The 16558-nt window shown below is 33.0% G+C and overlaps 1 protein-coding gene across 1 annotated transcript; it reads left to right on the forward strand.

The window, feature by feature from the left end:
* The first annotated feature begins 8723 nt into the window (after nucleotides 1–8723).
* On the forward strand, nucleotides 8724–11038 carry LOC133876678 (WUSCHEL-related homeobox 3). Its single transcript, XM_062314936.1, has 2 exons — nucleotides 8724–9366; nucleotides 10469–11038. The coding sequence occupies exons 1-2, from the start codon at nucleotides 9025–9027 to the stop codon at nucleotides 10712–10714; spliced, it is 588 nt and encodes a 195-aa protein (XP_062170920.1). The 5' UTR covers nucleotides 8724–9024; the 3' UTR covers nucleotides 10715–11038.
* Nucleotides 11039–16558: the final 5520 nt, after the last annotated feature.

The raw sequence follows: 16558 nt of genomic DNA on the forward strand, positions 1-16558 counted from the left end.
GTGTGGTAGTTTGAAAAAAAAAAAAAAAATGATTGAGATGGATAAAAGATGTATAGCAGAATATGAATATGTATATTTTTAGTAAATCTCTCATAATTTTTTTTTTTTTCAAATCAACCATTAAATTTGTAGAACACGTGCACGTAAAATATATATACCAAAGCTATATATAAAAATAGCATTTCTCTTTTTTCCGGTCATTAACTCTAGATCTGAAGTGTCCCATCACAAATAGTTTGCGGTACAAACGAAGTCTTCGTTGGCTGGGAAATAGGTGAAGCACCTTTATATTTGTGCTGTCAATTCCTCTAGCTAGATTAGGAAAATGAAAGGCACTTCTCGATCAATACACTTTTTTTATGCCACTTATTAATGCTCGGTTTGTCCTTGTCAAAGTACATGAGAGACAAAATGTACATTTCCCGTTAAATTAACTAGCAGACATTAATTACTGTACTAACTAGTGTACGTTTCAGTAAAATTAGAAAAGTAGAAAATATAACTTGAAATTACAAGAAGTAAAACTGTTGCTCTCTTCAATATTCAAGCCGTTAGATTGTGTTTAATTGGTAATTTGAATTCATTGCTAATTGATTCCTTGAGTGTACGTCAGAATACATATATATTGAGGTTTATTTCTTCTGATCGATTTCAGATGTGTTTGAGTTCTCCGATTTATGGTGTAAATTCCCCCACCGTTGTTTGCTAATGAGTAAATTTTCTAGTATGGATAGTTTCATAAATATATGTCACATCAGATATATTTAGTGTGATTTAATTAATCACAAATTTTGGGTTAAATTTTTTTGATTGAGAGTCTTTAGTCTTTGTATTCCATTAGTATGGGTATGGAGGCATCGACCAGTAAGCATATATAAGTTAAAAGATTCTTCTCTTTTCTAAATATGTTTCTGGTTTATGTTGATGAGGGTCTTTGATTTGTTTGAGGAATTATGACTGAAAGTAATTTGATTTCTAAATTATTTTCACCACATATTTTAGCGTCAAAATACATATTTTCACCACATATAGTACTAGCAATTTTGTCTGTCTTTCTCAGATCAATGAAAGCCAACTAAAACAATTTACATGTAATTAACCAGAGTTTTATAAGCAGTCGGGTGGTTTGAGAAAGCTCTACTTAAGCAACCCAAGCTTATTATATAAAGAAATGATGGTTGATAACTCTTGTATAATTTTTGTATAATTTCAATAACTTTTGTTTTTTAAAAAAATAAAATAAATTATTGGATATGTAAGATCCACGTGTATGAAAACATATCAAAAGGTTAGTTAGAAAAAAAAAAAAAGTTGTACAAAAGTGTACAAGATTTGTACAATAATCATTTCTTGAAAACATATCTAATGGGGGGTAGCTTAATCGACTGGAGACCACGCCTCATGAAGCGAAGGTCATTGGTTCGAATCCCCCTCCCCCTCTTGTGTGGACATGTTAAAAAAAAAAAAAAATACATATCCAATGGTTTGTTTGAAAAAAAAAGTTGTACAAGAGTAGTTATACAACAATCATTTCTCTCTTATATATGGTGGCTTACTGGTTGACTTGGACGCCAAATGGACCACAACCTCACATGACTTGGTCAAGAAGATTATCCTGCATAAGATTCTTGCACCATTGTTATTGATATTGTTAAATCAACACATATTACAAAAGTGTAAATCAATAAGAAATGATGAAATTAATCATTTTATTTATATTCTAATCTTCTTCGATACATTTGTTTCAAATGTATTGAGAACAAAAGGATAAGGTGTCAAAACGAAAACTAAGGAAACATTTGTACGAAAAACGACATTGTTTGGGTCGTGTTAAATTTGGCACTTTTTCTTCTTCTTCTTCCTTTTTTTTTTTTTTTTTTTTTTTTTTTTTTTTTTTTTTTGTGTGTGTGTTGTAGCCCGAATCCATTTATTTTGAATGATATTGGTTTCACCTCTGTTCATGCGTTCACGTATTGATTAAATGCATGGTGATAAGAAGCAAGAAACTTTAATGAGTAATGCTATAAAGATGATTCTTGTCTTGTATCTTTCCAAATGTTATGTAGCATTTAAAATTACCATTTGATCAAATTTCAATAATAATAATTTCAAATGTAAAAGTGATTTTAAAAGGTATGTGGCATTTGTGAGGACAAGAGTTATCCTTCTAGCAATATTAATTAAGTCATTGGGAGTACTCTTAGCAGCCAATAGCAAAATTAGTGAAGTGAGAGGGTGGGGAAGGAAGAGGCCGAAGAAGATATTAGTGGTGGGGTTGAGAAGGATGTCCTTGGGAAGGGTGAGTTGGGCCGAGTTGGAGCTGGCCGGTGGTGGTTGACGTTGTGGGGCTGATTTTGAGCAATTTGTAGCGATCAATGGAGAATGTTTGGTTTGCCATGAATTTTGTTTGTGTAAGAAAGGAACCATGTTCTTTAATGCTTGCCATTTCTAAAGCCTTTGGTCTTGATTTTGGGGTCTTCTTTAATTTACTGCTCACAATTTCAATGTTTATTTGGGTTGTTGGTGTTGGTTTTCTTTGGGTTGAAATTTTGGGGGTGTTTATGACTTGGATGGAGAATTCAGTGATAGCTAGGGATGATGAAGAGAATGCGCTCAAGAGAGAAAAATATGAGGTGAAGAGGGAGATGGAATGCTGGAGAAGAAGAATGTCTAGGGAGAGAGAGCATTTTTTTTTTAAGGATTTAATAATCATTGTGTGATTGCATTGCTTTGGGTAGTACAATAGCTACCCAAGGGTTTATGGAACTTATAAAGAATTTGATGTAGTTGATTTTTTGTATTTTTTTTATTTTTATTTTTATTTTTTGTAATTTTCTTTATATATAAGGAAGAAAATGGGTTATTAGGTGTCTGCTACTAGTGTTCTAACAATGATAAAGTTTTATTTTCTTTATAGTTATTCTGACAAGAAAAAGTATCCATTATGTTGAATACTTATTTCAGTCACATGCGACCTTTTATTTTTAATTGAAATATTTTTAAACATAAATATTCATTCAAATGTTATATTATGGGATATTTTATGATCAATATATATATATATATATATATATATATTGAAGTTTTATAATGCTATTATAAAGTAATATTGAATATCCACATGACCTTAAGTAGCCACAGCATCTCAAGCCACGATGATACTAATTCACATAAAGAAAATTTTATAGAACTTAATAAAGATTGAAGTTTTATGATGCTATTATAAAGTAGTGAATATCAAAGTGAGATGTGAGTTGTCACAGCATCTCAAATCATATATGAAGACCAATGTGGTCCTGCCGTCACCCATTTTCTGTTGCAACTAGAACAGAGGTGATAGTGTAGTCACTCCTCATTTATTGTTAGTGGTTTTGCGGCCACCTCTCTCTAATAATAAGTTAGTTTGTAAGCTTAAAAAAAGAAAAGCATTTGTTTTCTTAAAATTATAAGAAGATGGGAAAAGTTTTTTATAAAGTGTGTTGTATTTTGCTTCTCAAAAAGTGATTTTTGATTTTTGAAAAAAAAATAATAATAATACTTTTTGGAACATTAACAAACGTAGTGTAGATTTTTCTTCTTTTCCTGCTTAAATCCTCTCACAAGTTTCTTTTCTTCTTTTTTTTTTTTTTATAATTTTATAATTACATTTAAGAATCTGCAAATCGGTTTAAGAAAAAGAAAGGAGCTCGTAGCCATAACAAAGAGGAGGTATAATTAGTTCAACTTTAATTAACTGCAACAGTCTTATTTTCTAACTCTTCTTTTATATTAAAAAAAGTCAAAGCATTAACCAACAATATTTTTTACAAAATACTCACAAAAAGTTTAAAATTCTTCTCTTTTTTATGTCATATCAAAACATTTTTACAACTTAAAAAAAAAAAAAAATTCTCAAAAATGATTATCAAACACCACCGTTTATGTATTTCTTTTCTGAGCATGCATCGCTTGAGAATTCCCATGCTTGATTGGGCTTGATATATGCCGGCCGCCATCATTTCTTCATCATATATACTGAATTTTCATTACCTGAAGCTCGATCTTCCTGATTACGGGCACTACTTTCATGTCATTTGTCCTGCTTATGAAGAAATGATGGTGGCCGGCAGGCGCAGGAGAAGGGTGGGTTGAGATGACCTAATAGTACTGCAGAGAGAGACACAAGGAGGCGTCCAATCACCATTCACCACTGATCCATGCAAGACGTCAAGGACTTGAAAACTTACCATAAATATAAGGAAAAATTGAGAAGAGCAGACAACCTAATTGTCCTTTGTCTGGTCACGAAATTTACTCTCTATCCCTTTCATTTGGGGTACATGAAAGGTGACTACACACTTAAGTTTAGCTGCAGCTTATGGAATCCTCTTAACGTATGTTAGACTGTATGTTGTGTGTAGATCTTTTCACTCAGCTCTAGCTCGATCCCACCATGCTTAGAAAAAGTTTTTCTCGATTTCCACGTACCCTCAAACGTACAGTTTTGGATCGGATAATATTACTCTATTGTCCTCCTGCTATTATGCTTTGGCATAAAATGATGTTGGTGTTTGTGCAATGATCAGAATCGTTCATCTGAATCATCTTGTTGTACGTTGATGATAGATCGAGAGAGAAGGTTTCAGATAATAAATGAGGCCAGGCCGACTGCAACCTCATAAAATATGTTCTGCCATTGGCGTGCATAAAGTAATTAGAACAACTTAATTGATACTGAAATATCAAATCCAACAAAATAAATTAGGGTCTTTATTATGGTTCAGCAAAAGTTGTCGATGTCCAGTCAGTGGAATTGAAATGGAATGTAGCTATCATTAATATTAACATCATATGCATATGCAGAAATATGATGGTTGTAAGAGAAAACGAAATTATATTTTATATATGTTTTTTATACATATTTTGTACATATCTTTTGTTGTAGTATTATTTCTGAATAAAACTTCAAAAAAATAGAATAATTATAGAATTAAAGAATAGATAGAGATGTATATATAATGTGTGTTGGAAAAAGTATTACAACTTTTATTATAAATTTCTTACAAACTGATGTGGCAGTCTATGTGACACTTACCGAGTAATGCTTAATTGGAATATTCTGTTATCTAGATGAAAGTTTTCCCTTTACATTTTTGTGGAGACCATTGCAATGAGTGGTCCCACTTCCACTTAATGTGAATATGGCGAAACACTTCTTTATCTGGATGAAATACGGATAAAGAGGTGTTCATAAGCAGTACTTGGCACTTATCACATCAGTTATTAAACAGTTAACTTTATTTATCAAATTTTGTTGCTTAATTTTTGGTGTAAACTATTTAGTAGAATCATGCACAACCAGACAACGTGATAATAAAAATCAACCATTAAATCATTTTTGTAAAAAAAAAATAAAAACCAAACCTTGATTAAAGACTAATTTTTAACTATCACATCGCCCAATTGCATAGGATTGGATTACTAAATAGAATTACTATATATTTTTCATACATACACATAAAATGTGTAAATAATATTACCCACAAAAAGTAGGGCTAACAGTTTTTTATATGAACTTAACACAAAGTTAAAGGATATTAGGATAAATAAGTCGGGTTAAGGTTGACTTATATAGTCTTATACCTATACTTCAACACAATTCAAATTCGACATGAATCCAATACAAAATTATAGAATTAGAATTAAGATATTTACTCTATTTAATTATATAAATAAAATTATAATTAATTAATTTAATTTTATATTTATGTCCCAACAGTATCCGAATTTAATTCGCGAGCACTACTACACAACACTGTTAGTCTTAACAAAAAGTTATAGAGGACCACGTCACTGGTCATTGACTATGGACGTGCACTTTTACGATTTTTGTTGGATGAACAAACAGTAATGATCAAACCAGTGTAATTATGAAACGGATTCAAATTCCAACCCCTCCTCCAACATCTTCAAAAATGTTTTTCTTATGGGATCTGTACCGTAATTTAATTATAGTGTACTTTTGGTCGGTTGTCCACTTCCTTTTTACAGCAGGCAAATCAACAGCTAGCGAATACTAAAAATGAATTTTTTTTTTTTTTTTTTTTTTTATTTTTTTTTTATTTTTTATGGAATGATAGAGTATTTGTTTCGATCTATTTCATCCTAAGAAAAAAAATAAGAATTTCAATTTAAACCGCTTTATAATCGAGATTTAAAGTAAGCTCATCAATTTAACAGTGTATATGATGTCATATTATTTAAACTTTTAAAAAGAAATATGCTAATATTAATTAACATCATGTAAACTGTTATATAAAGATGAAATCAAAAAATTTCATTTGAAGAGGTCAAAATATGAATGAGAGGTCATTTTTAGTAAGAGTCAAACTTTTATATATATATATATATATATATATATATATATATATATATATATATATATATATATATATATATATATATATATAACTTAATAAAAAAATTAAAAGAAAATTTAAAAACCAAGGGATCGAGATCATGCCGCTATAACCTCTTTTGTCTATACATGGGTCCGTCTCTACCGTTACATACAATGGCGGAGATAAAGGGGGGCGAGCAAGGGTGCCCGCCCCCCATAAATATCTGGAAAAAAAAAAAAACCAATGTAATTTTTTAACCAAAACTCTATCCTGTCCTTACAATAATGCCCCTACAAGGCTACAAACTCCTACAAATTAAATCAAAATATTCATTCCCTTGTATTTGCTCAAAAGAAAAAAATAAAATAAAATTCAAGACAGTTTAGTCCAACCCTAGCCCAGCGATAGCAGCAACCTTAAAAAATGGAAGTTACCTTCAAATTTGAACTGATATTGAACTAAGAAAACCAAATCCAAAATTAAGAAAACTCAACTCAAAACCAAAATTAGACACCATGAATGATCGACACGTCTCAAATTTTCATCTACACGCTACTACGGTACTAGCAAATCTTCATCTACACACAAATGTTCTTGGCTCCGCCTCTACTAAGACAGATTCTTAGTTCCGCCACTAGTTACATACACCAACTTAAAATTCTAATCGTGAAATCCAAGTGATCATATTCCTAGCTAGCTGTATGTGGGTGACAATTTGGTTATAAAAGTGTTAAATAGACGGTTCTGATAATAGGGAATTAATGTTGAGATTGCAAAGCCACAAAAGATAGATTTTAGTTGGTCCTGCATGCATTTATGAATTATGTAAGTCTGCTTATCCAAAGCTCTACGTTTTATACAGTGAACTTGGTGGTGTGTATTTGTGAGAGAGAGAGACGATCCAATTCCCCACCGATACTCCCCAAACCCTCCCCATGTCGTACAATTATCTTTTATTTTTTATAACTGCAAATATTGAGCCTACAATTATCTTTTATTTTTTTTTTAAATACAGATACACAAGAGGAATCAAATCAACTCTTACACCAAGCCTAGCTAGTCAATTTCAGGAATAGCCTTTATATGCTTGTGGAAACTTTTATTTTGCATGATCTTTTGTTATGCTTTCATAATGCTTGTTCTTGGGTTTTTCTGCATGTTTGAGATGAAAATAAAAAAATAAAAAATAAAAACTAAAAAAAAAACTAAAGATTCTTTTCTTGATTTGTTATACTGAGATTGAGCTCCTCGATCTAATTTATTATTTATAATTGGAGGAGCCTATGACACAATAGATTGGTGACTCTTGAGAAAAAAAGATGGAAAGAAGCCTTTTCAATATTTTTTGGTTTTAACATTATATATATATATAAAAGAGTGGCGGCCTTCCCTCATAGTAGGGCGGTTGACTACCCTTCAGAGGGCGCTATTGAGAGGCGATTGACTAACGAGCATCACTTTTTTCTAATTGGTTTTTTTTTTAAATAATAATAATAATAATAAAGTTGGAAAAAAATTATAAATTTACAGTAAGTTAAATCATCAACCATGTTACATGTTAATCATCGATTGGCTGTGATATAGATTCACATGTGCATCGAACGGTTTTTGCTAATTAAATGGTTGGCTGCGGATACCATTTTCAATAGGTAGGTTACACTAAGGATCTTAAAGATAGTTTTGATACCTCAATGATCAATTCAGTACACCTGCAAACCCTAGGGAATAAATGAGTAATTTTCCTTATATATTAACATAAATTTTTAGGAAAAATTACTTATCTAATTGTTGGGATTTGCAATTGTAACAAACTGATCCCAGTAGTACGTACAACAACATCACCCGGTGGTGTGAATCATCAGTTATGTTACGTGCTAATTGACAATTTACTCCAATATTACTCTATGTTAAATTTTGGTACTAATTAATCAGCCTTTAATTAGGGACCATTTAAGTTTCAATCTGCTTGAACTAAACAACCAATTAACTTTCTATCATGAAAAGTATCTTCAAAAGTTTTCTCCTTCTGCAGACATGGAATGAATGTGGGGGTACGTAGAGTAAGTACACTCGTGATTCTTCATATCATTGCCAACTCAGATTCTTGTTTTGAAGATGAATACGAACAGATCGATCAGGGAAGGGTTTTTCCAGTACCCCATTCAGGCGTGTCCATCACGCGCTTCCAAAGCAGGTTGGTTGAACTAGTCCACTCCCCATATAAACAAGAGGACCTTCGTGTGAATCCCTACTTACTTGGTGTCTTATTCATTCTGTTGAGAAAGTAAATAAAGAGGTGATGATGACATAATCATTCGATCAATCTCCATAAGCCCCCAGTGAATCAGTTTTCCCTCATTCACAGAGATTCTCTCTCCTCTCTCTCTCTCTCTCTCTGTGTGTGTGTGTGTGTGCATGGATGAACTGAAACCTACACTTGAATGCCCCTCACAGGGAAACATCAGCATGACCAATCTGCTCTAGTAGCTTTCGCCTCTCCTTTATCTGCCTTCTCTCTCTCTAGATCTCCTTCCTTTTTGTCTCTCGCTAACTATTCCACCACTGTATCTTTCTCTCTGTCCTTCTATTTATACCTCACTTTCAACCCTCCCGAGAAACACAGAGTCAAACAATTAAAAGAGAAATGTCCCCAGCAGCCTCCTCAAGATGGTGCCCAACCCCAGAGCAACTGATGATCTTGGAAGAGATGTACAGGAGTGGGATTAGAACTCCCAATGCTTCTCAGATACAGAAGATCACTGCCCACCTCTCCTTCTATGGAAAGATTGAAGGCAAGAATGTGTTCTACTGGTTTCAGAACCACAAGGCAAGGGACAGACAGAAGCTCAGAAGGAAACTCAGCAGGCAATTGCAGCTGGAGCAGCCACAGCAGCTCTACTATTATCAGCTGAATCAGCCAAGTCACCAATTTCTTGGCTACTTTGAGTCCACTGCCGCCGGTTCTTCTGCTAGCTTTCTTCCTCAGGTAATCTTGATTTTTTTATACCATATTTCCTCTTCTTTTAAATAACGATGGTTTGAGAGAGAATATTCTCGCTCTTACTTTAAAATATATAAGAATAGATGTTATCACGAGCTTCCTTACTGTTCTAGTTTAATTCTTTCGGTTGCTAAATTAGCTACACATGTTGTCTGGTCTGTTTCATGGTCGGTAAAGCACGATATTTCTTGTACAAGACAAAATATATAGTACCCTTGAAAAGAAAAAACAGTAGTGGAAAGGGTAAACTTTTTGTTCAAATTGATTTGGGGTTACTTTGTCTGCCTGACTTCATCCAACTAATGATTAGGTTAGACATGCACACTCTTTGTATGCTCATCCTGTGAGTAGACATGCAACAAAAGTCTCTAACATGCTCTTTTTGTGGGTTTTCTTTACCGGCGCGGGGGGGCGGGGGTGAGGGGGATTCTATCTTTTTCTTTTCTTTTCTTTTTTCTTTCTTCTTCAATTCTGTTTTTCAAAGGAGGCTTTGTTTCATCTTCTTACTATTAGAGCAAGAACATAAGGAAACATAAGGAATAAAACTTAGAATGGAAGCTTGAAATTTTCAATAATAAAAAAAAATCAAGAAACATGAATCAAAATCTCTGTTGCTCATTCCAATTAATTCCCCTACTTCCACAAGACAAGCATGTTTAGAGACCACATCATACACCTTTTTTATTTGAGAAATGTTTGATTTTGCTCAACGTATTCTTGTACATCTCTGTATAAGAAATGAATAAATTTACCATTAAATACCTGAGACCACATCGAACTATATAACATGTAATTTTACCTATTCAATGATAAATTTACAAAAGAAAATGGATAAAAGATGGGCCACACATATATGTGTAAAATCTCTTTCTAAAATTATTTTGATTAAATTAATGATCTTTATGGCTGCCTTGACTTGAAAAAGTTTTAATACAAAACATCTATATTAATATAATTAGTATGACTGACAAAGGAGTACTCGTACACACTGAAAATGGTAGAAGAGATTAAATATATATATATGAGTACTTCTGTTAATTGTCTCTGCTTTTTGAATTCGCTTAGTGATTATATGTTACTGGAACAGGGAGCAGGAGTGGCAGGTGCATCAACACAAGTGATGAATAACGCATGGAAGATGGATATCCCTCATCAGATGGTGGAGATGGAGAAGTCCATGATGACAACGTACGACCATGATTGGATGACAATGGTGGAAAAGAGTACTCCAACTTCCCCATGCTACAATACTAGACCCCTCCAAACCCTTGAACTCTTCCCTATCACAGCCACCAATCTCAAAGAAGAGTGCACCACATCCAAGCAACTCTAATATTCCACGCTTACCAACTATAAAACCCTCTCTCTCTCTCTCTCTCTCTCTCTCTCTCTCTGTGATTTTATTTAAATATTTCTGTGACTTTCATTTATTTCCTTGGTTTCTGTCATGTTTCTAGGCTCCATGGAGAGAAAGATCTGAATTGTCTAATGAGTAAATGGGTCCTGCTCCAACAGTGCTACTACTACTACCTATTTGCACTGTGTTCTCTATGTATTTTCCACAAGTGATCAAAATCTGCATTGGGCTTGATAATTGTGCTGTTTCTTTCTATTGATTTTCAGCTTGTCTTTATGCTTCTTAAAGCTGCATGTTGTAACACCGACACTTGGTGGTTGACACCAGCTTTTTGTTGGTCTTGGACCTTTCAGACAATGCAAGTCAATGCCTTAGCGGTTACTGTTACCGGCCATGACATGAACACTACTAATTAAACCGACATCTACAAAGAGTACTAATGCTACACCGATTCCATTTTTACATTATCAATTAACTGCTCTTATGGCAATGAAAATCACAAATACGATTAAAGTATTGATTAAACGACGATGTCATCTACTGCATGCAATAATCCTTTAGAAGTATGGATCTATCTAAAAGAGTGTTTCTCTCGAGATAATAATTCCCGAATCTTTAAATTAATAGGGATATATCCACCTTAAGTCAAGATCATATGTCAATTACTGCCTGGGGTGAGTTAAATACACTCACCACCATCCCAAATTACTCTTGTGATGGTTTTTCTAAAAATTTAAACAAAAATAAATAAATAAATTTAATAATTTAATCAATACTTTAACCAATAGAAGAGTAGAAGTATCGAATTACCCATATAAGGTTTTGCTCTAAATTTCGGATGAGCGCACCAACATAATTAGCATCGATATTAATTATAATAATGCTCAAAGAGTTGTGGATGCCGATTAATTAACGTAACTGACAAGAGTTAAGTCTCTTGGTACTATAGCAGACCTAGGGTTGGATTCCAGTTATATATATATATATATATACTAGGGATGGGGGTTTAAGGAAGCTGTGGGATTATAACCTTATTGTGGCCTAGCCATTGGAACACTCCCACCCCCAGAACACCCAAAAAAAGAGAATCTCAAAGAGTTCTGAAATTGTAATCTCTTATGACATGTCTTTTGAATCTTATCCCCGACTATCAAGTCTATTATATAGGCCACGAGCTAGCATGTAGCCTCGGGAAATACAGTAGTCGCAAATATATATATATATATATATATATATATGTAAGCTAGGGTTAAATACAAAAGTGGTAGTAATAAAATTGGTCCTACAAAAGTGGTAGTAATAAAATTGGTCCTTATTTATTCTTTATGACATGCAGTGTAAAATCACTCCTTCCTCCTGATTCACTTTTAAAAGCATATATAGAGATCAATTTATATTTAACGTAATATATAATAATTAAGCATGGGCATAAGAAAGATATATGTGACATGTATGATCAATCTTCCATTGCCTTAACTTTTAGATTAATTAAGACACAGTTGTGAGTCGTCCCCCTTCTCCCAAAATTAAGGAAATTAGTAAAATCAAATAATTACTATGATTTTTTTTTTTAAAAAAAATAATAATAATAATACTTGCACAAAATTTATTTGAATTAGAGCTGATCATGTGATGGTTAGAGTTCCTTTAATTATTATTTTTAGAGTTAGTTATGGTGTTGTAATTTTGTTAATTAATTAGGGGATAAATTATGGTATGTTTAATTAAATGATGTTTCCTTTATTTTCACACATGTTTTTAGTTTTTCTAATTAACAATTTTATATGAAATCCCACCACAGAGAAGACTGTTATTTTGTAGCGGTTCTTTTTGTTACTGCCACTATTGACCATATAACAAATAGGCGATCGCCAGTACCGTAAAGACTTCTATGGCACTGATCCCCTAAATAAGTGTACGAAGTTATAGATAGTTTATAGCAATGGAAATGACATTAGAGAAATAACCATTATTAAAATATATAGAATAATATAATCATATAGAATACCAAAAATTATAAGTATGATACGGATTACCCATAAAGGAATCTGGTATGTTATGCAAATATACCTCCACTGTACAAGGGTTAGTGTACAGGTATGTTACGGTGCTTCGTGTACTAGTATGTTACGGATAAACTTTAATGAGGTTCCAGAATGATAAGGAAACCACCATCATATGAAGACTAATATACGGGTATGATGAAATGGTAAGATGATGATATGATGTAATTAATTAGATAAACTTATGGTTGTAATATAAATAAGATGTGCAAAAATGTTATGTTTTTATGCCACAAAGTGAGATTATCATGAATCATGCCATGTTTTATAAAATTGCCACTTGCCAATCATAATCAAACATTTTGTGAAATTATACCTTTCAAAGGGCATATATAGTATCATGAAAATTCATTCTGAGTCTATTGTAAACGCAGATTTCATGGTTCATTAACTTCTGTGTGATGTTTACATCTTAATTCGTAGATTTACGCAGTTCTATTATTCCACCTGTGAAACATTTATTTGTTTCACAGTTTAACAGGTACTAGATTGAGTTGGAGTTTAGAGTCTTTTGTCAATCTTGGGGATGCAAATCAAGAACCATAGGCAATTTTACTGTATTTTAGTATTTATCAACTTCAGTGATGTATTTTCTTATAGTTAACTTGTTATTGATCAAAAGATGTTTTTGAAATATTAATTGTAACTCAAATTACATTTTTTTTTTTTCGCTTTCTGCTATTTTATTTATTCTGATAGGGTTTAGGGTAGTTTTTTCAGTTAATTAATTTTGGAAAATACTGCCAGTAACGTACTCTTCAAGATTACAACTCATTAGTGACATCTCTTAATTGTATGTCTTTGCTGATGAGTAGGAATTAGTGATGACTACGTGTCATCGGTGATATGATTTTGTTTTTTATTGTACCAAGCAGAGCAACAACAATGACGTTGAAAGTTGTCGCTCATAAGAATTTATCAGCTACGCCTCATGATTGTTGTTGCCGATCATGAGTGGGAATTAACGACTATAAGTCGGCACTGATCAAATATATACGATTTAAATTTATTTATTTTATTATTAAGCAGAGCAACAACAATGACTCTGAAAGTCGTCGTTGATAAGAACTAATCTTCAACGACCTGTGATTGTTGTCGCTGATGTGAGTTTTAATTCTTATTTTATTTTAGATATAAAATTAGCGTCTACATTTGAGTCGTCGCTAATAAGTTATTATTAGAAATTACTATTGTCATCGCTAATGGTATATTCAATTCGCATCGCTAATAACTTCCCACTATAGCCTACTCGGAAAAAAATTCCCGCCAAATTATTAGTGATGACATTTTTATTGTTGTTGATATATATATATATATATATATATATATATATTTTTAATATTAATGATGACGACCCAAAAGTCATTGTTAATATAGTCAACTATTACTGCCGCTCAAAAGTCATCACTAATTAAAGACAATATTTACTGTAGTGAGTAATGATCCTCAAGGTGTGTCATGTATAGTGTAACTAGCTAATTGGGGGTAGAAATTAACATGCTAGTGTAGAGATCTAGCTAGTGACCTCTTATATAGACTTCTACAGAGAAACTTGGTGAGCCATTCAATCACGTTTCTGCAAACAGTACTCAAATAACGATCTACGTACAAAGCTTGCAACAACTGAATTTATTTTGTAGTCCTATATGCAAGGCTTAAGTGGACAACTAATTAAGGTCTAGAAGCCTAGATTTAGGGAAAGAAATAGTATATATCATATTTATCACAAGTTTCTTCTTTCTCTTCTCTTCAACCTTCAAGTGATCCATGATCTAGTCGATCTACGTACCCATGCTTGGCATGAGACAGCCAAGATTGAATCAGCGGTAGACATGGAAGGAGAGAAGCCAGGGAAAAAGGAAAAATGACATGAAATCAAATGATTCATTACTTGTAAATGCACCAAAAGAAGCAGTGTCTTTAAGTGGTAATTCCCGCAGGTCAGCATCACCATCCAAAATCAGCATCGATCAGTAGCTAGCTTCATGCTAGGCCTACCAGCTGGTGTTGCATTTAAGCAAAGCAGGCCTATTTTCAAAACCATGCAATTCCATTTTCTCTACCACATAATTACCTTCCAATCTAGGAGCTATATAGCTCCTCTCTTCAAGCACTCAGAGACCCAATCAACCAAAATCACCTGCCCTATTAGCCTCCTTTCACAAGCCACTTCGAGCATGAAAGCCCCAAAAACAAACACATCATTCAATGAATCCACCCCAAATTAAGAGACCGACATTGACTCAAAGCAACAAATCACCCTCCGAAGAGGATAGAAGTTAAAATTAATATTATAAAAATAGTATAAATGAAGTTATACAAGTCGAGCCGAATTTATACAAGTTAACTGAGCTTAAATTAATACGAGCTTAAAATTTTTGTTCAAGCTCTATTTATTTAGTAAATAAACTGATTTCAAGCCGAATAAGAACATGTTCACACGTAACTATGCTCACTTATGACCGTAAGTGTTTTTTGTGTTCAACCGGGGAAAAGTTTTTGTACGCACGTGTTTAAGGTGTCAGTGTCTGTGCGCTTTTGTGACGTCTCACGTCTGTCTATGGAATCTTCAAACAACGACGCAGAGGCAGCACTCCACCAGCGACCCTGGGTCCCGCTACAGACAATTATAGGGACCATGAGTTCTTTTTTCCCCTTCGTTTTCTTCTTTCTTTTTCTGTGAACGTACTTTCTCTTCCTTTAATTTTGTTTTTACTTGTGCCCTGTTTTTTGTTCTTCGGTTTCTTGCAATTCGTCTTCTTATTCTTCTTTTTCTTGCTTTTTTCACAAGATTTCTATTAAAATGTTGATGAAATAGGAATAAGGAAAGGATTTGATTGAAAATAGGAAGAAAAAAAAAAGGATTTGATTAATAAATTTAAAATCTAGGAAGCAATTTGAAATTGGGCCAATCGTAGGAATATAAACTTGTATTTTCCCCATCTTTTTAAACTGCAACTTGTTTTTCGTTGATTAGTTTACAAATGGGTATATTGTGTCTATTCAGGGCCGGAGCTCCTCAAGGTTTTCCCTTCATATATATATATCTTAAAAGAATTTAAAATTTTACCCCTAATTTTTTTATTTTTTTTGTTTTTATTTATTTTTATTTTTTTCAATTTTTCCCTCACAAATCACAAATGCTAGCTCCGCCTGTGTCTATTATCAGTTTGTAAGGGCCATATGTGGCGTAAAAATATGCATACTTAATTATGTGAAAATATGGTTGTTTATGAGTTCAAATTTTTTTTGGTGCTTATAGTGATAATGCATGGTAAATCATATATATATATATATATTGCTTTCTAAATATGTTTGGCACACATATTTCAACGACAGATTGTAGTCAAGCAGTTTCTTCGACTTATATTTGTTTTTATTGTGTAGGTGAAAGTTTTATTAAATCACAGTTATTTTTATTTGTTTGGACAAAATTCTCCTCCAATTGAGTATTCAGTTTGTTGGTACAATTTCCGGTATGGTGACGTGTCGCCTGGTAATTCGCTACTGATCCTGATCCTGATCTACAACTTCGATCCTGCAAAAAGAACAAAGACTCGTCGGGGATGCTGACTACGCCCACTCCGATGTCTAAGTCAGTTCAAATCAATTTTCTGAAGAGTTTTTTCAATCTCAAGAGTTCAGAGAATTCGTAGTCTCATACCTGGTGCGACGGTCTTATTTATAGGCCGGACTTGCGGTCTTACCAGAATTCTTGACGCCTAGTTGGATTAGGAGTTTGAGTCCTAGCTTGGTT

This window comes from Alnus glutinosa, chromosome 9, assembly GCF_958979055.1.
Source record: "Alnus glutinosa chromosome 9, dhAlnGlut1.1, whole genome shotgun sequence".
Lineage (NCBI taxonomy): Eukaryota > Viridiplantae > Streptophyta > Magnoliopsida > Fagales > Betulaceae > Alnus > Alnus glutinosa.